Source organism: Callospermophilus lateralis, chromosome 5, assembly GCF_048772815.1.
Source record: "Callospermophilus lateralis isolate mCalLat2 chromosome 5, mCalLat2.hap1, whole genome shotgun sequence".
Classification (NCBI taxonomy): domain Eukaryota; kingdom Metazoa; phylum Chordata; class Mammalia; order Rodentia; family Sciuridae; genus Callospermophilus; species Callospermophilus lateralis.
In genome coordinates, this window is record NC_135309.1 from 26,832,958 (window position 1) to 26,857,924 (window position 24,967).

Genomic DNA, 24,967 nt, shown 5'->3' on the forward strand with positions numbered 1-24,967 from the left:
CCAGCCTCAGCAAAAGAAAGGTAGCAGAATACAACAGTTACTAATAGGGCATTATGTAAAAATGTGGATGTGTAACCAATGTGATTCTGCAATCTGTATTTGGGGTAAAAATGCGAGTTCATAACCCACTTGAATTTAATGTATGAAATATGATATGTCAAGAGCTTTGTAATGTTTTGAACAACCAATTTAAAAAAAAAAAAAGCGAGGCACTAAGCAACTCAGTGAGAGCCTGTCTCTAAATAAAATACAAAATAGGGCTGGGGATGTGGCTCAGTGGTTGAGTGCCCCTGAGTTCAATCCCTGGTACCAAAAAGAAAAAAAAAAAGAAAAGAAAAAGTGCAAAGACTCTTACTCTTCAGGTAGAGGAGTCTTTCTGCCTAAATATTAGGATAATGATGCCCAGCAGTAGAGAGCTGGAGACAGAAGAAGCCTGATTCCATGTATTTCCCATCAAAATGCTATTTAATTTGGTGTGTAGGCTGACAGAAACTTCTAGGCTTATCTGCAAGGTGGGTATGCCCTCTCCATGGCACATGTGTTGAATTCTCCTGACTTTCTTAAAACATCACCGGATAATCATGTAATCCTCTAACATTGCCCGGTTACAAGCCCTTTTCTGTCTTCTTAGTGGGATTAGTGGGTTATTTGGAGTCACCTTTATTCCACTCTTGGGATTTTTGTCTTCCCTGATCTAAAGGTCTGCAGAGCTCTGCCATAACTTCATTATCCATCTCTTCTGAAATCTGTCCACTGGTTTAGAGGAAACCATTCTGCGAACAGTGGGAGTAGTTTTTCGAGTTGTCTCATAAAACCGTGATATTAGCAATCACCAGTAAGACCTCAGCCGGGAACCCTGAGCTTGCTCCATGCGAGGCCTGGGGACGCGTTATTCGGGTTTGGCGCCTGACTTGGTGCCGTCCCCCGCTGAGAGCCCGAGCTGCTGCTAGGCTTGCTCTAGGAGAGTAATAAGTATTGTTGTTTAGCAATTGTGTTGTTGAAATTCTGCTCCACTGTGTCTGACAGTATTTATCTAAAATACTTTCCCTGGTGCGTGTTCAAGTTCCAGTAAACCGTGTCTTATTGTGCGACCTTTTCATTTTCCAGTGAAAAGGGATCAGCTCGTCAGATAAAAGCTACAAGCCGGAGTACAGGAAAAATGCGTGCTCAGAAAATCCAAGCATGATTGAAAACAAGATGTGTTAAATCAATGCGGTTTATCGCCTGCCTATTCCCGGCAATTGCTGTTCTAAGCTCATTCTGAACACACGCCGGATGATAAAAGTATGGTGTCTCTGCCCTTGCTGGGGTGGGACCGTAAGAAAACATGTTTATCAGACAGGTCGGGTGATTCTACCCCCTTGGTAACACTTATTGTCAAAGATCTTTGGGAAGAAATCTGCAGAACAATTATAGAAGTAATATTACTCTTGTTGCATCTGAGGATCTGTCAGTAGGGAAGAAAATTATGGATTTATCCTTAAATGTTAAGAGAGACAGTATGTTGCCTTCAATGCTTAAACACCATCATCTATTACATGGTGAAAAGCATCCTTCTTTTTTCCCCGTGAAAGAGTGAATCTAGCTTTGAAACCTAATCATAAAACGATACAAATATGTTTTTTAAAATTTTAAATGAAAAAGATTGAAAGGCCAAAAAAAAAAAAATCATGAGAATGGCGCTTCTGTTTGCTTGAGGAACTCAATTTTAGTTTTAAACTTTGATCAATAACAGGGGCAACTTTTCTCTTCAACTTGATTTCAATTAGGGAGCAGTGCAGTTTCTCCTTATTCTTGACAGCTCACCTACTTCCTGTTTTAGACAGTGTAACCCTCCGGGGTAAGAATGGGGTCTGTTGATGAGGGGATGCTCCACTTTTGCTGAGAACTTCTCAACAAGACCCTTCTAGAAAATACCAAGTGTTTGTGGTATGAAATAACTAGATTTAATATATCTTAATGTCATTATGTGTCTCTTCTTCCCAAAACACAAATCAGCCTTTGAGAACTCCTTATGAGATATAAGGAGGACTTGATTAGACAGAAACCAAAGTTTTTTGATGCTTTATGGGACAAGTTTAAAATTTCAGGGTGGCTTCCCTGAAATATTTGTGTTTGCTAATGTGGTGAGTTTTAAGTAAAGAAATCAGACCACAATCAACTTATCCATCAGTATGGAGTCAGGATTCTGGGCATAAAGATTCCTGTGAGTGCTAGAATTTTATTTCACAGATATTTAGTGAAAAGGGAGCAGTTTAACTGTTTTGACAGGAGGACTTGTCCATACTCTGTAAATTGAGGTTCATCAATACTCAAAAGAGTCAAGTTTGGAATAGTAAGAAAAGTCCTATAAAGAAGAAAAAGAAAAAAGAAAAAAAAACAAAACTGTGCAACATCCTGTGTCGTAGTTTCCCACCTTTGAATTAGAAGTAGTGATTTTTAACATTTATGTCAAGGGCATACTGTAGGAATCCATGAGATAATGTCTAAAAAAACACTTTGATATTACTAGGGAAAGAGTCATATATAACCTCAGGATATATTCGAAATGACACCTCTACAAGGAATCATTGTGATCATTAAGATTCACTAAAAGTCTTCAGAGGTCCTTATAAGTTAGAGAATAATTGAGTTCAAGATGTGGAATCTTAAAAAAAAAAAAAGTCTTCTTTTGCAGATAACTTTAAAAGTCACCCACTGAAGTATAAACTGGAATAAATTTTATGGAAGATAGTTCAGAAATCTATGTGTAAAAAGAGTTGAAATGAGCATATCATTTTATTCAGGAATTTATTCTGAATGTTAATTATTATATTTTAGCACTTTTGAAGTTCATGAAAATTTGGGCAAAAAAAATTATAGGTTCCCATTAATAGGGAATTTGCTATGTAACTGGCCATTCATATAATAGAGTGTACTAAAACCAATAAAAAGGATGAGGTGGGCATAAACATGCATAGAATCTGTATTTGTCCAAAACAGTATTGAGAAAATATATGAGAGCTTACATAACTCAGTAAAATATAAATAGTGCTTATACACAAGTAGGGATATTATGAAACTTCCCTCCCCTTTTTTGTTTTTTGAATTTTTTATACAGTAAGAATGTATTGCTTATAGATTCAGGAAAACAATGAACATTTTCGTTTTTCAAAACAAAAGCAAGTCACTCCTCATTCTTTCTTTTTTCTTGTTATTACTTTTGCTTCTTGAAGGGTTATTTATTTCCACACACACAAGTCCTTCCATTCCGATACAGTCCTCAGGGTCCTTCTTCTGTCTCTGAGAGCCCTGGCATGTGGTTGTCCCAGGCTAGTGGCTTGGCTTTGCCCTTGTCCCAGCTTCTCTCCTCCTAAGGAGGACTTAGCCACACCCACAACTAATAATTTCTGATTCTGCTTATAGAGGGAGGGTTTTACTCCTTTGTTTGATTTTTGAATCTCAAAGTTGTTGCCACGTATCAAGAGGTCTGAGAACTATAAGTGAGAAGTCAGGGCTCGTTCAAAGGCACCTTGGAAATTTCCTTTGGCTCTCATATTGGTTAATTCTGTTCATATTAATGTCCTCTGGACACCCTTCTCCGCTAAGTCACAGCTTTCTGAAATTCAATCAACCTGCTCCTAAAGCTCTGCTGAGTCTGGGGGGCTCCTGAGGGGAGCACCCTGGCTATAACAGCATTTCATGCTGAAAGCAGGGGCTCCACTTGCAAGAGATGTGGGCGTAGGCTTCTTAGGGAGGGTACCCCTTCCACAGAAGGGGCGACCTGGTGTGTTGCACATGCACAAAACATCTAGATGAGTAATGAGATACCCAAATGGCTGGAAGTGCAACAGATTTCTTCGTTAACCATATTTCTGGCTCTTGTTTATGGTTCTGGTTTGATTTTTCCGTTTATATATTTTAAAGTCAAGTCTTAAAGATAGGTTCGTGAAGATAACTTGCTGTTTTATTGTTTACCTCTGGTTGTTAATTTAGTGACTGAGGGAAAAATGGGGCCATTATGGAGCCCAAAGCCTCTGCCTAACACATATGTAATAACTCTCATGCCCAGAATGGATCTGCCTTGCAGGGGAACGCTCGGCTGTTACTCCTTTAGTTCAAATATAGAGTAGTCACCAGGGAAGCTTGGAGACCCAGGTGCTAGTTTTATCATTGCCGCTGCTATGAGGTTTTATTTATTACTTGGCATGGAGTCTGCATATTTGTTTGGACATTAAACGGCAATAGAATATAAATATTACCTTCCTAATATCTGCATTTCTTTTTATTCCCAGTAAGAATGACATCATGTCACACAACCATTAAAAAAAGGAAATTAAAACCCCAGAAATATGTTAAAGCACCACAGTGAGTCGCTAAGCTATAAAAATGGGAGCTCTGCAAGTTCGAGTTGGAAGGGGACCCGGGGCACTTTTTCCTGGTGTTTGGGAACTTAGCTCTCCAGCTTCTTATTTCCATTGTTTCCAAGAATAAGTATTCAAGAAGTTGAGGAGGACAGGAGGGAGGAGTGATTTCTTTACAAGGAAGCTCTGAACAGACAAAATCAATTTTCATAACTGAGAATGTAACTGTGTTGATTACAGGATTTTAATTTGCAAATAAATCTCCGCCCCCCCCCCCTCCAAAAGAGTTTTCTTTACTTGATGTGTTTGCGAAGTGAATTTTCTTTAAAAACCAAAAAGGACTCATGAAAATTGGGTCAGAATTTACTCATTACTAGATGTTTTAAATTGAATTTGGTAATCTCATGATTGGCATTAGGCATTAAATCTAGTTGTATTATCTAAATTTTCTTTGCGTATAGCATTTCATGCTGCATGAACATTTGGACATTGTAGAAATAGTTTTGTATAACCAGAGCTTTTCTGTTCTGGCCAGCACCTGGGTTAAAGCCTATGAGAAAGGCATAACAGAGATTGGTTCGGAGTGGAAAGTTACTGGGTTCCTTTAGAGAATTCTGAGATGAGGAGCTTTGGAAGGCACCTAAAGTCAGTTAAAAGCAGTCCCCATGCAGTCAGATGAAATGGTTTGATTTTTTTTTAGCCAGTTAATTAACTTTTTTTTCCCCAAAAGAAATAGCTTTGATGCAGTTGGATACCAACCCTGGGAGTGTAGCACATACATCCTAGCACTGTCCCTATCCCAGTATAGCATAGAGCTGTAGGCCAGCGAACCCTCCTCAATCTTGACTGAAGCATCTGTCCCTGCAAGCTTGCTCTCCTGTTGACGAGCATCTGATCTTGCTTATAATGTGTTTGCAGAGAAGTGTCAGGCTTGCACACATATGTTGAGAACAGCTCTCTCAGACCCTACCAAGCTAATTCAGTAAATATCTACCAGTGAATAAGTTTGAAGGGGTCAGTGGAATACATTTTGAATTCAATTGTCTGTGGTTCCCAGACAGCTTGATCGTTGTTTAAATTCATGTTCCCTTAAAATCACATGTAAGCCTAGTGAAGCTTTGTTAGAAGAACAAGCAGAGATTATAGCTGAAGAAGACAAGATGGTGGACTTTTGGGTGGACTTTCGAGCAGGACAGGAAGCCTGGCTGGGCATCTGCTCTGGGTTCCAACTCTGCAGTGGAAGTATTTCAGCCATCCTTTGGTGTTGAATTAGGCCATTTTTAAGGGCTTTTTATACTGGGTTTGAACCTAGGGTTGCTTTACCACTGAATTAAAGGCTTATGATGTTGGGACACATAACAGCTAGTTCCCACAAATGCACTGGAGTAGGTACTACAGGTGATTATTGAATAAATGGATAATCCAGTGTCTTTGGGAGTTTTAAATGCATGCCTTGGTGCCATTGTATTCTGAGGATTTAAATATCAAGTCTTTTCTATTTGGTATAAAAGATTGTTGAGAACCTCTGAGCCTGCCTTCTTCTGTTCATCTCAAACTGCTTCAGGACGATACCGTCTCCAGAGCTGGTGGACGAGGTGTTTGGAAGTACCAGCCTCACAAGCTGTTTTGATCATTCCACTGCTTTTGAAGTTTACAATTTCATCTTTTTTTTTTTTAACCTAAGATGTTCATGCTTCTTTATTTGTGGTTAATTACACTCAATTAGGTTCTTTCTTTCTCTACCAGATTCTTGGAATTGTCCAAAGTTTGAAGGGGAAAAAAATTGATTAATCCCCTTTCTATGGGGTCCCGGGAGCCCTGTGCTTGAGTACAATGAGGTCACTTTGTTGAAGAATTAACTTTATATTACATTCTTGCAGAGTAGATGTATGTCCCTAAGGTATGACTAGCCCACTGATGAAATAAATATACCATTCTTTATGATTCCTCCCCATTACCCTCTGCTGAGTTTCAGAAAGTTTATGAATAGTCACATATTTATACAACTGGCCAAGAGTATACTACTTATTTTTCTTATGGTCTGTAATAACCTATGCAAGGTTATTAAAGGGTATACAGACCCCTTTTAAGACACAGTTTCTTATGTCATTACTTTATACAAGCAGGTCAAATTCCATCTCAGCAACAATCTCTTGCTTTTAACCTTTTTTTCTGATTATAAAACTAATATATGTTCATTGTGCAAAACAGAAAATGCACAGCACAGAGAGGAGGAGGGAAAACACTTTGAGACCTGAGACTTAGAAACTACTTAAAAACAACTAATGTTCAGCAGTTTCCACACTGGCACTGTGGAATGTTCATTAACAAAGTAACCGTAACGTACATATGTCCCTGAAATTTACTTTTTAACCTAGCAATACTTATATGGCAGTAAATAATATTTTCTCCAATGATACTGAGGATTGTATATAATATTCCATTCCATTTTGTTGCATTATATTCTATTACATCATATTCTACTCCATCATGTACTGTTCTGCCTCATATTCTATTCCATCCCCCTTCCAAGATATTTAATCATTTTCAGGGGGAGAGTAGTGTGTGTGTGTGTGTGTGTGTGTGTGTGTGTGTGTGTATGTGTGTGTTTTCTTAATGAGTGACAACCTTTATTAGCTGGCCCCTCCCACTCAGCAATTGGTTTAATTATTTTCTCTAGTCAATGCAATCACAGAAATCTTCAGGTTCCTTTGAATTGAGAACACTGTGCTTTGTCTCGCATATCTTTAGTGTTAGTGTTGTCTGCAGCATGGGACAATCCCATTGTCATATTCAATATCGGAATTGAATGCAGTTCAACATACTTAAAAATATGAGCAGAAATCAAATCATAAAGGCATGAGAAATAAATTAGAAGCCTTTGTCTCACTATTTAAAATATCTTCTCTTTTCTAGCATGCTTCCATAAAGTAGGTGCTTATTTTTCTTTGAATAATGAGTTTAATATGTCTAATTCAATTACTCTTTGTGCCAGCAGAATGGCCTCTCCTCAACTATTCAGCTATTAGTTCCATATGATATTTGAATTGATTCCTTTAATTGCTGATACTAAGTGCCAGTCATTCTGCTGTGAGGTGGACTTATAGGCAGAAAATCCCATCCTTCCCCCAATAGATCAGCCTTTCAATTAACAGCCACGAGCTTCTAGACACAATTGAAATTCATTTTGAAAACGATAGAAGGGGTGGGTCAGCCATTCAAATTTTATTGGTGGATTAAGGTGAAAAAATAAAGCCAAGATTTGGAATCCTTAAGATGCCAAATTATGTTTTTCTGGATACTAAAATTATACATTTCATTGTCTAAAGCTGTTATTTATGATAAAACATTTGGGTTGGCAATTAGCATTATGGGTGGAGGATGGATATGATAAATAACTTAAACCTTGGTGCTCATTCCTGTCTCTTGTGCATTTCTTGATTAAATACTACAGATTTTTACGAGTAACAGCTTCCCTGCATAACAAGTTCTGTGGCTTTTTTTCTACAAGTCTAATTCGAAAAAAAGGATTCTTCTCAAGGGTTTAGAAAGTAATTCATAAAATAAGAGGAATAATAAATATTGTGCCTTAATACTATACTAGTAGAGAGAGATTTGCTACACCTGGGTGTAATTTTAGTTAATTTCCACAAGAGACAGGTTGAAAGTTTACTGTTTGGAAAGGGAGGAGGGTTGGCTGAATCTCATACTTGCAAAAATGATTACATTATCCTAAATGAAAATGCAACTCTATTAACTACTTCAATAAGCATTGCATCTGGGAAAAAATCTTTTTAATAAAAAGTTATTTGAAGTTCACTCCAACTTAAAATATACAAGTGAGGAAAAAGTACTTACTCTGATTTATGTGTCTTTTGGAGGTGTAATTATTGGCTTTTTACTCACCTATGTAAAACAATGTACTTTTGTAAATGGATTTCTGGCCACTTTATGCAGCCTTTTTTTTTTCTTCTTTTTTTTTTCTTACATAAAAAGTAAGCACTGTCAATCAAGGAATTTTAAGGTTTATTTCCTCTTTAGAAATGATTGATAGCCTTTTAGATTTACAAGTTGACAAGTTAAAGGGTTCTATTGGTATAATTATGTACTAAATTCACAGTCTTTCAATTTAAATGTCCTTTTAAAACCACAAGATTATCATACCTGTATTTTGAAAAGTGGGCCAGTCAGTTTGGGTTGGTATACAAATTGCTTCCATTAGCCTTGGGACCTATTTGAATTTAATACAGTTTTTTTTTTCTTTTTTTAAGTTGTAGTAGTAGAAATCTTACTCTTAAAATTTAGGTTAATGGAAATGCATTTTAAGTAAAGCATATGGTAACTTGTTTTTTAATGTATAGCTAAATGTCAGAACTATAAAGACAGTCCTTTTATTCAGTAAGGAAGAAAATATACAGTTGAATACTTTGGTTCACTGGAAAAAAAAAAAGAAATTTTTAAAAACCTACCCACCCATTACTTAGAGGGTACCAGGAGTAGAAATAAGAGACAGTACTGCCATCTTTTTATCTTTTTTATTTTCTCAGATGAGATAGGTCAAAGGTAGTCCCCAATGCAGTGAGGAATTTGAAGACAATAGGCCAGATTCACTTTGTATTGTGTTTAATTCAGGAGACTGTAGTCAATAGGGGCACAAAGGGGCCTGTTGTCTACAAATCTTATTACAGTTTGCTCTTCTTTTAATCTAAGAATTGTTCTTGGAATCTCAGCTACTCTTAAGTTAATTCCAATACTGGCAAATGGCCTGTCATTTTGGTTGTGAAGGTTTGGAAGCAAGAGCATGTTCCTTCCATACCTCTCCCTTCACAGACCCTATCAAGGGTCTTAGAAGACCCATTACTATCCTACACCCCTGTGTCCCCACCCACCCCCTAGTGCACAGAAGGGGCTGAGATACTGTACCAACTGAGGTCTGTAAGAGATTGTGCGGCCAGGCTGATGCTTTTCATTCTGCTATTTACAATGTGTAGTAACCCCAGACAGGTCATTGACCTGAGCTTCTGAACTGAACCAATCCTAAAACCTCACCTCAAATACCACCTACTTTCTCTTTATGATAATGGAAGGAATATAGAATTTGGCCAGATCAGGGTTCAAGACCTGCAGAAGTGTTCTTTTGGGAAAGACACTCCACAGAGGTAGTTGGTGGAGATTGCTCCACAAAGATCATCCATCTGATTGTTATATGATTTAATTCAAGAGTATCAATTAAGTTTTTTACTTTCCGGTTATTTCCACACTGTCTGTGTTGCAAATCATGATCTGTTTTATTTCCTGAAAATGTTCTAATGGTGTGACTTTTTCTCTGCAGCACTCAATGAACCCACCATTGATTACGGCTTCCAGAGGTTACAGAAGGTCATTCCACGGCACCCTGGTGACCCTGAGCGCTTGCCAAAGGTCAGGAAACCTCCTCTTTGGGTTATAGGTTCTGAAAAGCTGGATTCCAGTGAGTGGCATAAACAAACAAACAAACAAACAAACACTCTGCCAAGTATTAAAATTAGTTCATAGATTATTTGCTCATATTTTTGTGCTTTGTGGATTTGGCGCTAACAGGAAAACAATAATAAATGTAGCACTATGTGCCATGCAATGATATGCTTATTTTAATATATATTATGTCCTTTCATCCTCTCAAGAACCCTCTGAGGTTGGTGCTATTACCTCTCACTCCTATTTTAAGGAAGACAGTTTACCCAAGATCCTGCAGCATTTAAATTGCTAAACTATGATTCACACCTGTAAGCCTGGTTCCAGACTTTGGGCTGAAGAAATGCTCTATCAGCTTATTTCTCAAAAGAAACCAACACCAAATTTTTATCATGGGGATCTATGTTCTTCCTAGTGAGGGTAAAAGAGCTCCAAAGAAAAAGTGTTGGGAGATCTTAAGGCTGGACAAACAAAACAGCCCCCTGTGGCATTTTGCCTACTTGGGAAATAAAGCACAAAGATGTGAGAAATTCAGTAAAAGTTCAAGACAGAGTAGTAGATGTCATACCATGATACGTTGCTATTGTCAATGCAGAAAAAAATGAATTGGCCTCTATTGACAATTGTGTCCCTGTTGCAAAAGTTGGGGGTATTCCTGTTTCTGTACCTGAGAAGTTGGGCCTTGTATGGGAGGGATTTACAAATACAACTGCTCAGAACTGAAAAGAATGGGTACATTTCATGAAAATGTAAAGTTCTGCAAGGACTCAGAGGAGACAACGGTTAAGTGCTAAAGAAATGGAAAATTAGTGGGGCTGCCCCTCACTGTGTACTGATGGCACAGTGAGGTCCCATTTGTGACACAGGTGAAAAAGATCAAACTGGATGGAGGAGTGGAGAAGCCTTTGCTTGCCACCATCACTCTAGAAATGTGGCACTTCTTGGTCAATGTATCCTCATTAAACTCTTGGAAAAAGGATGCTGGCTCTTTAGTTCAGTAAAGCTCCTAAGTCCTCATTGCCTATCCTACCCGTATGCTGGCTGCACTTGGAGGCAAAGCCACCTGTCAGAACAGGTTCTGACCAGCATTCACCTGCCCCTCAAATCCTGGTGCAGACATGGTAGGGCAGGGTGAGCAGAGGCATACCTGGCCAAAGCTGGAAGGATGGAGACTGGCAGAGGGGTCTTGTCTTCGGCCTCCACCTCATGGGGAGAAGGACTCAGCTTTCGGGCTCAGCCTTCAGCTTTCTGACAAAGTTTACCAAGGTGAACTTTACCAAAGTGCTATTCACTTGGGTAAAAATTTTTTGAAAGGGCTTCTCCCAGGGAAGGAATCATGTGATGTGTCCACATGTTCACATCTTTGTCTATGAAAGTGGCCCTCCCTTCCCTCTCCACCCGAATTAACTAGTCTGCTCGTAATAGCGAATGGCAGCCTCCTACCACAGCATAGGTGTTCCATGGAGAGGTTTATTTTCAGGTGCCTGTGTCTGGCAAGAACGTGGCTCCCAGGCATTTCCTGAAGTGGTAACATAGGACAATAACGTACATGATCTGTCTACCTAATGGTCAGTGCCTTCGCTGTCGTAGTGACTGAATAGGGGCAAAGGCACAATGTCAGTTTCTTTCCATTGTTTTTATTTGGGAAACACCCTCACTCCATGGTTAGCATTTGATCTAGGTTCTCTGGAAGAGCTGAGGGCATAAACATCAGGGTCATGTTGAACAAGGTGGAACTCAGAGCTTGGCCACTCGCTTTCTAGGCACCCAGGGTTACATTTTTTACCTTTCTTTGCCTTCATTTTCTCACCTGCCAAATGGGGATGGTGCTATCTCCTGCCTTGTCAGATTATTTTAAGCACTTACTTAGCACTCAACAGAAAATAGCTAGGATTATTTGCCAGTCAAATAGAACTCTTGCTTCTGAGAGCTCTTCTACCCAATCTCTGCAGAGCAGGAGCTTAAATTCTTTGAGCAGTTGATTATTTTGTGATTTATCTTCTGTGCCTCAGTTTCTTCCTCTAAACATGGTAATCATAATCATGCGAACTTCATAGGATCTCATAAGGATAAAAAGAGGCAATCCCACACATGCTATCAATTAGAGTATTGGCCCTATAGTTGCCACTCTAAAAATATGTATTGAAAAAAAAATATGTATTGAAAGGAGACAAATCTGGTTTAATGGTTGAGTTCTAAAGAAGTCAGATAGAATTTTAAAAAAAAATAGATTGGTAAGGAAAGAGGAGATACAGGAATATGGGGTTGAGTTTTGTGTACTTACTTTTGAAAACATTTTTATAGTTGCACATCATGTTCAGAAATGTTGGACAAATAGCATAGGCACGTGACACTTCGTCCCTGGTGGCCTGATGGTGAAGTGCTCAGCCCTTTTTTCCTGGGTTTGAGAAGAGTAATCAAGGACACAATGGATTTGTGTGTTAAGGAAACACTCCGCAGCTTGCATCTAGCCGCTTGACCATGCAAGGACTGTGGCCAGAGCCTACCCCAGGAAGCTCTCAGTGTGACTCAGAGCAGAGAAGCTGTCTTCTTGGCTCCAAATGTAAAGGTGGAGCAAGAGTTCAAGGGCAGGGTCAGGAAGTGGCGGATGGAGCCAGCACAAGGTATTCCTGTGGACTTGGGAGATTTATACTCCCACTGTCCATTGTTAGGGGGACAAAAATGGGCCCCGCCTTTCTCAGAATCCTGGTCAGTGTTTGTCAAACAGGAGTGTTTCAGTGAGCCATGGACCACACACCTTAAAAAACAAACTCTACTTTATTAAACCCATGTGTTTGTGAATAGACAAAGCTAGATTCATACAACCACCCACATATTCTGTCAAATGAAACTGCGCCAAAGACCAAGCAGACAGCTCTCTATAATAATATGCCTTTGTATACAGGCTTGTGCTTTTTCAAAGAACTCGGGCATGCTTTGTTTTATTGGAGCCCCTCTTTTGAGAAAAAAATAGAAGAGCAGACATCATCCTCATTTACCAAATGAGGAAACAGGAGCATGCGGAGACCTTTTCTGTAAATTATTTTGTCTTCGAAAGTCACCATCAGCGATAGTTGCTGTACACACATATTTAAAATACTATAATTATGCTTACCCTAGATGGTTTTTTTTGGGGGAGGTTTCCTTTTTCATGTGCACATGGAGAAGGGCGGGTTAAGGTTTTCAAATCATGGCATTCTGTTTTGTTTCACCCAGACTTGCCTTCTTCTCTGGTTCCTGGCATGTGACTTTGGGGTCATGTTTGACTTTTCTTACAATGTAGAGGTGAGGGGGATGGGGATATTGGTCCATCCGAAACTGTGAGATGCTAACGGCTGTGGTGATGCAATTCAGAAATGTTGAGCAAGGAGCTCTGGGTTTTGAGGGCCAGAGGTATCTCCGTTCAGTTGACCAGCCATCCCCATAAGTGGTCTCCGAGCCTGAGCTCACAGGTAATGAGAGTGGACCTTGAGATTACCCAGCATTCCGTGTGTTAGCTGGGAACCCTGGGTTTGTTTACTTCATGCTTCTTTTGAGCCTAGCATTGCTTTATCAAGGCTTTTGCAGAGCATAGAGGCCAAGAGAATGGGCTCTTGAGCCAGACAGCTGCAGATTTTGGAAAGCAAATGTGTGCAACTCCTAAGCCTCAGTTTCTCCTCTGTAAAGCTGCCCCATATAGCATTGTTTTTAGGAGCCAATGAGAAAATGAATGCAAAGAGCCCAAGGACCCAGTCTGACTCTTAGCTTGTCCTCTCTCTGGCTTTGACAATGTAACAGCAAGTCTCCAGACCTCTTGGCTGCTCTGATCTCCTCTGTGGAATTGCCCACCACACTGAATTCCCATTTTTGCTTCAGATTCCATAATCTAAATAATTATGCCTGGAGATGATTAGCTTCCCTTACCTCTTCCTCCCCAGCCCTACCTCCCATTCTATTTTATATTATATTTCTGTCATCCCTCCATGGAGAGGGACTGCCATGGGAACCTACCCAGGCCAAAGATATTTTTCTCCAAGAACTGGTTCCTCTTTTAGAGAAAATAAAGCAGTTTGAGCAAAGTAACAAAGGCTGTATTTGTGTATTTTGCTTTATGGAGCTGAAAATATCTGGTAAATTGATCCAGTGGGAGTAATAAATACACATTACTTTATCTTGTTCTTCATGTCCTATACCCCTGAGCCTTGATAGAACAACACCACTTAATAGACTTAAAAAAGAGTAATTACACTCATTGGTTGTGTGATTTTTCAGCCCTTCCAGCCCTGCCTGACCTTCTAATTTAGCTCACCGTGTCTAACTAATGCATTTATATTCATCTTTTATGAAGCATATATGGTACGGAATTGACTGGAGAGTCTTTCTCAAGCTGTCCTCCCAGGTCCCCAATCTGGTTAGTAGTAAGGAGACTGGGAGCTATCCATCTCTATACGTCCCCATGCAGAGATAACACAGATATGGGACTCGAAGCATTTTTTATCCTTTATGAAACATAATAAAAAGTATTTATTACAGTTTTACTTTAAAGCTTTTATACATTCTAGCATTATTTACAGCTAAATATGCAGGCAAAAGATGCGAGTGTTTTAAAAATGATTACTGTTAATGTTTCTGCTTGTCAGAAGTGCTTAAATTTTCCTGCACTTTGTCTAAAAACTTGGTACTGTTGCCTTTTAAGAACAACACATTTAAAAGATCTTGCAAGTCAGATTTGCAAACACTGCTGACAGTTTGTGATGAATGATATTGCAAAATTTGCAAGATGTTTGTCATTTCGCACAGCCGACATATTAAGGAACAGGATTAAGAAACTCGAAACCCCTACGGAAAACAACCATCCCAAACAAACCCCAGCCAAACCTTGAACCCAGAGAGCACACCAGAATCTCTCACCCGGGTTTTCTCTCCCAACTTCCCTCTCAGCTAGTGGAACCCAATTGTTCTCAGTGCATTTTCTCTCACCATATGGTCTCCTCATTACCATACACTAAGAGTCCATATGGGAAACTTGTGAAATGAACTGTATTCATTTTAACTGCCAGATGAGCAGCCTTTTGCTTTGCAAGCCTTGCTTAAGTCATCTGCTGTCTTCATGTTGTTATGGCAACACGGCACCAATAAAAAATTCTAATCTACTGTAAGTGATCACAGTATTTTAAGTGCTTGCCTGTAACTGCCCTCAAAGGGGCAGAGGCAGGAGGGCTTCTATTTATCCAAGGAGCTAAGGGTTGTTGCTCATTCCAGCAGGTGTCAGAAGAAGCTAGCGAGATGGGGGTGGCCGGGGATTGGATGTGGATTGTCAGGGAGGAAGATTGCAGAGGGACAGATTGCAGGAAGGATGGATTGTAGGCCTGTTGGGTGGGTCAGAAAGCACACTGAATGTCAAACACCATAGTCGCTCTGGCAGACCCGCCACTCTGCAGGTGACACGGAACCCGCCACGATTAAACTCAAGGTTGGGGACCCCCGAGGCAGCGAGTGCTCATAGTAGCCTCTCCTTCACTGACATTCGCAAACCTCAGTCGCCATGAAGCTGCTGTACATGGGAATTAGTCATTTCAAACACCAGGCTAATTAAGAGTCCCTTAAAGTAATGGAAGAAGGCAGCAACATCCTTAACTATAAATCATTTTCACCTCCGCGGGCCACATGATATGTTGCCTCTCTGTCGCTCTATCTGTATTGAAAGTGAATGTTTATAGTCTCAGTTCATCAGTTCACATTAGCCTCATGCTGAATATTTAAACACAGAACAATTTGAACACACCATGAAGGAAGACAGTGACTGCACTTTCATTTGGAACAGCAAGGGCTCATCTAATAATAATTTAGTAAATCAGCCATTTAGTGGCTCAGTTGTGCGCTGCATCGTGCCAAATATTATTCAGTTCAACTGTACACTTGCAAAATTGAAATTCAGACTCCACTCACAGGCACTGTTTTTGCTCCGAGGAGAGACGGGACCCAAAATCACCTTCCCTAAAGAGCGTTCGTGTTTAGCGATTTATCATAAATACAGAGCTGGGGCAAAATAAAACCAGAGTCGGCTGTATACAATGTATTCTAATTATGCTTTTATTGTTTTAGTCTTTATGCAAAGACGATCAGTAATTCAAAATCTGCAGTTGCATAAGTGAAAATACAAATAAGAAATCTCTGCCTAACCACATTGCCCCCTAGCAGAAAAAGGGGGTGACTAAGGGTTTCAAGAAGGGATAAAGAAAAACCCTGCATCCTCGTTTTCCACATGGTGACATGTCTTCTCTGTCTCTTCTCTCTCTCTCTCTCTCTCCCCCACCCTCTCTCTCTTTCATCATCTGTATTTATTTATTTACCTTTTAAATTTAAGGAACCTCTTTCAATAATGCATCCAGAAATGAGAGTGACCCTGTTCAAAAACACAGAAACAAATGCAAATGTTATGGTATATTCAGCTCTTGGAAAATATGCGCTCGAGTTTGATTCCAGGAAACATTCTGTGTTTTTGTCAAAAACACAAAGTATGGAATGCGGTCCACTTCCCCCTCCCTCTTCTGCATCTGCCAGAAAACTTACAGGCAAATTCCATCTCCTTATTTTGATAATGTGCTCAGTTTAGGATCTTGGTAGCCACTCACACTTATACCACTTTTATCAGGGGAGGTAAACCCAGAACTGTGCACCCCTGGAATTGTATATGCAGTCCTGTGTGTGTGTGTGTGTGTGTGTGTGTGTGTGTGTAATGCACATGCTTGTACATATTTTTTTCCCTGGGAAACGAAGTTGTAGCATCACTAAAAGGCCCCCTGGTCCCTGCAAAATAATAATTCTTACTTCCTTAGATTATTTAATGCTTAATTGTCTTATTTTATAGTAAATTATTCATCCTGTTATTACTGTATCATTCCCATTTTAGAGATGAGGAAACAGATTCAGAAAAGTTCAGAGCTGTTTATGCAGCTAGAAAATAGAAATTACAGAGGGGGGCGGTGGTGCATGTCTATAATCCTAGAGGCTCAGGAGGCTGAAGCAAAAGGATTACAAGTTCAAAGCCAGCCTCAACAACTCAGAAGCCCTCAGCAACTTAGCAAGACCCTGTCTCAATATAAAAAAATAAAAAGGGGTAGGGATGTTGCTCAGTGGTTAAGCACCCCTGGGTTCAATTCCCCAGGACACCCCTCCCCCTGATAAAAAAAAAAAAGAAAGGAAAAAAGAAATTACTGCCTTATTATACTTCCTCACCATTTGTCCATGAAGAATCGTCTACAGTGTTCTGCAAATGGAATTACAGCTCAAACATAACACTCAAGACATGCTATCCACATCGACTTCAAGAATGTACATATTTTCCAATTTCTTTGGAATATAACCGGGGCTTATCAAAATGCAGCTGGCTGTTGCTTGCTGAGCACTAACTGTAGGTAATCTCCTGCACAGGGTGCTGGGGTGCCAGATTAACCCTGTTTTACCTATGAGGAAAAGGAGGCGTGTGTTTGCACTTTGTAGAAGTGGCAGAGCAAGGACTGCAGCCAAATCCATGGGGCTCTGGAGCCAGCGCCAGTACCCCAAGCACAGCCTCCTAAGATGAAGCAAAAAGAATTTTAAGGAGAGACAATTTTGCAAACTAATCTCAAAATCCCTCAAGCTTGGTTGGGAGGAGGAGGAAGTGGTAGCATTGACTGAGGTTAGCTCACAAATGGCTGAGCTAGGCGAAAGTAGCAGCAAGAATTAAAAACACACACAGACAAACCTTGGAGATCGCTCTTTTTCTCTTTAGCTGCAGAGTCATTGTGGTGGGAAATTCTAAGAACACTTCTCCAACAGCTGAGCTCTGGAACTCTTTCAAGTTCTTTTTTAGCACTGAGCTCTTGATGAGGAGGATTCAATGTAACCTACTTCATATCACACTGGGTGTACAGAGGCATTGAATGTAATTACTCGTGAATTTAAGAAGAAGTAACAGGAAGAACAGGGGCAAACTCATTTCCACTTCCCAGCCATCCAACATCTGCCTCTTAAAGACGAAAACCCTTAGGAGTAGAGATGCTGCAATGGCCGAAGCTTTGCTCATAGTATCTGCCCTGAGTAACACTTCAATTAAGCATTTAAATACTAAGTACCGAGCCCCAGCAGTCTTGAGCCAGTGAATTTTAATTGCAACTGCACTCAAGACCATCTGTAAAGCCCTGGAAGTCTTGCTCTACAGATATCATTCACCTGGAGGTACATGTAATAACCAATGATGTGCAACAATTTAAGAAACAAAAGCAAACTCTTATTTACTTATTTATTTTGTTCTCGGAATGTGCTTCAAGTGTAGTATAATTCTAGCAGGACTCATTGTGCTTATTCAAAACTGTAGTAGGTGTCCACAAACAGAAATGGACACATACATTTTTCCACACACAAGCCAGTCACATGCATCTACATGCACATATGTACCTGACTAATTCACCTCTGTGTGTACTCGGAGATCCTACTTTCTGCCTTGCCCCAGGGAAAGTGAAGCCTTGGCCAAAAGACAAAGAGAAACAGAAGTAGTTAATTTGGGGCTTTTTTTTTCTCCCCCTTTTCTTTTCTGAACATCCAGGCTTTGGTGACTTAAAGGTGACTTAAAAGATTTTCAAGGGTAATTTTGACTCAAGGCAGTTTTTGTTTCATGTGCTGACTTTACAACCTACCCCTGAAAAAGGCGCCTCTGTCCAGAGCTTTCTCTTTCAGCAGTCTTTTATCCTGATCAGAAAGTCGATTTCCAAGGCCACTCTGCAGGACCCAACCCAGAGCGTTGGTCTTAAACCAGGACAATGAATTGGAATAAGAAGAGCCGACCAAAGGTGACCGGGTTCAGCTCTGTACACACACGCAGGTCGTGCCTACGAGGGGGCAGACACCATTTTTCACTGAATTTGTGGCAGGAAGCACCCCAGGTTCCCATTCACCAATTACCATGCCACCATTTAGAGGAGAAGTCCAGGAGACCAAAAAGAGGAGGAGGAACGTTGTCCTAAGTCTTCTCAGGAATACCTGGTTTCACAATTTATACTTAACTGCTGACACCTGAAAGCCGAACATTTTGGTAAAATGAATCAAGTTGTAATGTTTCTTTTATGAGATCCCCTTGCAGGAGAGGGAGGCTTGGCCCCTCATGGCGCCCAAGCTCCGTTATCCATCATAGCAAAGCCAGCTGTCCTAGCCAGCTTTTCAGAGGTCACCCAATCGAACTGGCAGCTCTTACAACTATATTATTGCTTACGGAACAGTAATTGAGGCACCAGATAAAAATTACCTGGTCTAATAGGCAGCGAACAATTTTCACTCAATAAAATTATAAGCCAAATCATTCATTTCATAACACTCTGGCTAATTTATTTGTTGACCTTTTAATATCCATAGCTCTTCAGTGGTATTAACTGCAACTCAGACAAAATCTCTTGTTCATTTCACTTTCATTGATTTTTTTTTCCATTGAGGCAATAACAGCTGCTTGAAAACAGCCTTTTTCTTTCCACTGTAAAAGTCAATCATGTAAGTTGGTATGTCTTACGTTGATATGGCTGCGTTAGCTTACAACCTACTTTAATTTCACATGACCCTACACCATGTTTTTAACAAAGGCAGAGCTCTCTGGTGGACCTCCAGCCACACTGGGTGATGACACATAATGATATGTTTGAGAAATACGAGGGCTGTCATCTCATCTGAACATAAAATCAACTTTAAAATTAGAGGAGGACCAGAAGGCCCTCCTGCATTTTCTCTAGAATGCTTTTGAAGCCTTGGCCTCTGGTAATAACCACAGTAGACTTTCAAAATATTGAATCTCTCCGTTCTAGAAATTGCTACAGATTTTGATTGCGGTTTGAATCTTGCTTTTCTCTACAGACTGTAGACAAGTAGGCACTCGAGGATTCTGTAGGGCACCCACAGGTTCAGCTGACGCAAAATACTATGAAGTCTTTAGAATGCACGGTTGTAAAATATAATTGTTACACATTTGGCATTTTATGCCTCCCTAGAAGTAACCACTTGCTACCTACATCTCCTCTGTGCTCCTTTCCATTTCAATTTACTCTAAAGTGGTCCTTAGCCATAATGAGAATGCCCCTTTCAACAGAAACATGTTTAATTATATCCATGCTAAATGTAAGTGACTCTTCTCAGTCACAGGGCTTCTGAGTAAAGATTGTTTAAAGTGTCACACTCCAGGCTTCTAATGATGTGCACTAAGCTCTATTTCAAGAAGTTCATATTACAAGAAGAATAAAAAATTTGGGGAATGTCTCAGAGGATCGAAACTGAACAGTGCCCAAGTGTTATTTTGGTTTGTTTCCCTCTATCCCTCGCTGCCCTCATTATACTGATTTTTTAGAATGCAGAGTCCTAACATTGTGGAATTTTCCATTTGGCTGAATAAACACAAAGGAAGTTAGGATATAAAACCACGCTCAGAAATACATCTTGGTACAACTGGCATTTATCACATTGTACATCCAGCTCCGTGGGAAGTGGGCTACAAGAAACATCCAATCAGGTTTTCAGCGTTTGGACTTTCCGGTCAGTAGTGCCACCCAAAGTTTCCAAAGCAAATGGGGGAAGAGGCAGGACTGAAATTCCGGTGAGCTGGGTGGGCACAGTGTAGGCCCCGCTGTAAACTCTGGGTGAGGAGGCCAGCAAAATCAATGCTGACTCCATTGATAGATGCTTATCTTCTCTAAATCAGGAGTGATTTTGCCACTCCACCGTATTTTACGTATTTTACATTGCTGATATGTGGACTGCTGCATTTCCAGCCCCTGATAAGGCAAAGCAGATTGCTGATAAATAGATGGCAGGGAAATTTTCAGTGACAGTCAAGTATTGCATTTCTTTCTCAGGAATCACCCAACTCAACTTGACTTTGATAATTAATGCTTGTAGTTTTATCTTCTGTTTTATTCTACATCCCTCAGAACATTATTTTCCAGTTAGGTGAGCACAGGCCAAGCATGGATTGTCCTCTCAAATTATGGATCCAAACCTGAATTTAATTTTATGAGTTCCCAGAGTTTCAAAATCTGACTCTGATACTTGAGAATTAATGTCATGTTGGTAAATGGCATACACTGTCTTCGTGGGGTAACCAGTACATGCTGTGTGCAAAACAAAGTTCAGACCATCTCCCCTGTTCCTTTGGGTCAAGTTACTCAAAATATGAATTGGATTTATAAATGGATCCTATAGTGGCCAATTAGACAACCTTCTCCTCCATCCTGGAGAGTTAGAAGGAGCCAGCGACTATGAGATTATTGGATGTATATTTGTGGTCAAAAGCTAAAAAGACTCCCGAGGATGGTGCATAGTCTTCAGAGATTTTATTATCATGAAATAGGAAGGGAGATGAGTTAGCTATGTCTGCATATTTGACACCATATGCTTAGTTCTCAAGGTGGCTTTCTGAGAATGTGTAAATACCTAAGTATTTTTGAGGTCCTGAAGGTACAATTAATAAAAGGTTGTTGTATATCAAGAACAAGCTCATGTTGTTAGCAGCCTTTAACTTGAGATAATGTCTGTACTAGATATGATTCATTATATTAATCACAGAATTAAAATGTAAGCATGGAGTTGTGGCTCAGTGGTGCAGTTCTTGCCTGGCACAAGCGAGGCCCTAGGTTCAATCCTTAGCACCACATAAAAATAAATAAAATAAAGGTGTTGTGTCCAACTAGAAATAATATATATATATATATATATATATATATATATATATATATATATATATATATATATTACAAAAAAGCAGGAGTAAAATAGATTTATTAAAAAAGACATTAAAAAAACTCAACAGTGATCACAACTTGACCTTTGGGAATTTATATATTGATTAAAGAGTCTGGAGCCAAATGGAACACCAAATTTAAGTCTTCTGCTTTTATTAGTTATACCAAATATCTGACAGTCATTTCAACATATGAATTAGCCATATACTTTTGAAAGTCAGCGCTGGTATCTTAGAATAAACTTCAGCAAGAATGTCTCAAGGCCCAAGTTTTACCTAGCATTGTTCTAGGAGCTTAGAGAAGGAGATTGAGACATGTACCTGCCCTCAACAAGAGTCTCCAGTGTATCTGTGGAGGGTGGTGAAGCCTGACTCACATCAGAGTGGGGCAGAAGGACCCAGAGCATGGACCAGGTGTCATGCTGGGTGATGTAGAAGGTCAACACTCTTTTTCAAAGGAATGAAATACATGAGGAGATGGGGTATCACTAAAAGTAGAATTGTTTCTGATAGAATAGAAGTTCTGTTTCTTAGAGTTCATGCTTTTATACCCGACAGACCTGGGGTGGAATCTCTGCTCGGCCACTCATCAGAAAGAACATTAGCTGATCTTTCTGAGTCTCAGTTTCCTCATTTTGCAGAATGGTAATATGAACAGCACGTTCAGAGGCTCTGTGAAGATGGAAGGAGGTCACGTTCCACTTTGAATAAATGATAGCTCTCCCTTTCATTCCTCTACCACTGCTGCTACGTTCTGTAAAGGGCTTGGGAGGAGTGGAAGGCACTGTGGCTGGGCACTGCAAAGAAAGGAGGGAAAAAAAATGAAAGAAGGAATGGGAAAAGGAGGAGTGTATGGAGAAAGGAAGGGGTCCAGTGCTTTGCTTCTAGGCTGGGGAGGAGGGACTGGACCAGAATAAAGAGCAGTTCTTCAGAGGCACAGGGAGAGGAGACCAGGTGAAGAGGACAGAACCAGAGGACCAAGGCAACCTTGGATAACCCTAGAACCCGCAGCTCAGTGCTGGAAACACCCTACCTTGAAAGTTGCTGGAGAATAATATTCAAAAGTATGGCTGGGGCAACTAAAAGCTCAAAATTATTTGCCAACTGATAGGGCTGCAGCTTCTCTTTGTATGTGTAGCCCATTTAGATTCTCTTTCTTTCTTTCTTTCCAGGGGATTGAACTCAGGGGCACTCGACCACTGAGCCACATTCCCAGCCCTATTTTGTATTTTATTTAGAGACAGGGTCTCACTGAGTTGCTTTAGTGCCTCGCCATTGCTAAGGCTGGCTTTGAACTTGCAATCCTCCTGCCTCAGCCTCCCGAGCGGCTGAGATTAAAGACATGTGCCACCACCCTGGGCGCCCCGATCAGCATTTTTATTAAAAATTTTCAAAGTCATTAGTGTGGTTACACTCAAAACTGTTTCTTACAGCCCAGTTTCTCCTTGAGCTTCTCCAATATTTCTGTAGATCTAAATAGAATCTATATGTCATATCCACATTTTTCCTCTATAGTCCCCCACTCACATAATCACTGCAAGAGAGGTGAAGCCAAATTTTGATGGTGAGAGGAAATAGATTAGTACAAAATTGTTGCTTTTAAGGAATAGCCATTTTCTGTTTCTTTAAGAGAAAAGATCTGAGGCCATGAAAAGAAAAAAATAGTTTAACTCAGGATGTAGATTGGAGAACAAGCTTTCTGTCTTTAAGGAGGCTCTAGGGCTTTTCAATATTTAGAATACAAGCGTTTGTCTTTTTAATTCCCAAATGGGACTTTTTTTCCAAGTCCGAGGATAGGATTAATTATCTTGGTAGAGTCTAATCTCTACTCTCATGTTTGAAACTGCAAGCAGGGAGACGTTTTAAACATTATGAAAAGAAGAGAAAATCTCTCCTGGCAAATAAATGCCTTGAAAAATTAGATATTAGTACTTTCCAAGTGCTTTTTCTTTTTAGAAATACTAAAATTGAATATTAGAATTGAAGGATCCTTATACTATACTCCTTCTTAATGCCACAAAAATAGGACTTTAGGAATAATTTCAGAGACAAAAGATTATATGAAATACCCAGTTTTCTCCTTATGGGAAGCTTCTTTCTTTTTTTTAAGCATCCTAGGCTCAATCATTTCCTAATGTGAAATTACAGAATTTTCAAATTATCATATAAAACTGCAAAAAAATTACACTTGTGACCACAGAAGAGATAACATATACTATCAATTTGATTTTTAAAGACATACATCTTTTATACTACCTGTCATTTTTATAATGCCTTTTACAAATTTAATCAATACATTTTAACATTCTATATACTTTAAGTGCAATATACAATAAATATTCAAGTTTCATCTTAAACATGCTTTAGCCTTTAAATTGTTAAAACTGCAGTGCCCTTTCAATCTACTTACATAATGTCATAAAATATACATTTCAAGGTAAATGAAGTCAGCTACTTCAATTTAGTCCCTCAAACTGGTAGTAAATGAGAGGTTAACACCATGGTGCCAAACCCATTATTGAGTAAATTTAGCACCTTGGACAGCTCTGTAAAATCTTTATTGCTTTCCTGACCTGCTCGTCATGTTCTGTCTGTGTGTTCAGTGGCTCTCAGCTCTGATTGAAAGGCAATATATTAGATCCCCAACACAAACACGCTTGGGGGCTAGTTCACTGGGAACGTAATGACATCGAGGTGAGAGCAATTTTCTGGTCACCGAAATCCAAGCACCTTGCAGGTCTGTCGCACTAACTCATGGAGGACCCAGAAATGTCCTTTCTCCTTCCCATTTGCAGAAATAACAAATATCAGTATTGGCAGTACTGAACCAAATGGGGGTCTCCCTTGAACCCTAAGCTGATACCACAGTGCAGGGCATTTTCAAATGGGTGAGATATCATGGGAGGACACAGCTTCCAGAACTAGAAAGCCAGGCTCACTCTCCTTGCATTCAAGACTGCTGGCCTGAAGCAGTGTCGTGCTGAACACACACTTGTGGCAATGTGAAGAATGGAAAAACAGGTCCTGCCATTATGGATAAGAGCAGAATACAACTTTAGGAAACAAGATTCACATGCTTCGCTTTCAGATGATCAAATACCCAGTGGATTCTGTTGCTGAAAAATGTGGTCACCAAAATATATAAGATGAAGATACATAATATGCTTCAAAAGATGATATTTTTTTTAGGTTTACAAAATCTTCAAAATTGTGGAGTAATTTTTTAACTTCCCTCCTCCCTCGTTCTTTGAAATCAATTAAAATAGTTAAAATGTAACTAAGTCCTCAATTATAGTGTTGTAAAAGCAAAGTTCCCAAGCGCACTGCCTTACCATCCCTCTCATGCTTTTGACAAACTTGTATTTTTCCCCCTAAAATGGAAAGAAAGAAAAATACCTTCTCTGCCAAGCCCAAACATTGGCATAAATATTTATTT

The 24,967-nt window shown here is 39.7% G+C and overlaps 1 protein-coding gene across 7 annotated transcripts in view; it reads left to right on the plus strand.

Moving 5' to 3' along the window:
• Positions 1 to 24,967, plus strand: part of Ebf1 (EBF transcription factor 1) — a 377,119-nt gene that overhangs the window by 335,394 nt on the left and 16,758 nt on the right. For all 7 annotated transcript variants that reach the window (XM_076856387.2, XM_076856388.2, XM_076856389.2 and 4 more), the window contains exon 11: positions 9,676 to 9,764. In XM_076856387.2, the coding sequence (XP_076712502.1) occupies positions 9,676 to 9,764 (89 nt within the window). The remainder of the gene's footprint in view (positions 1 to 9,675; positions 9,765 to 24,967) is intronic.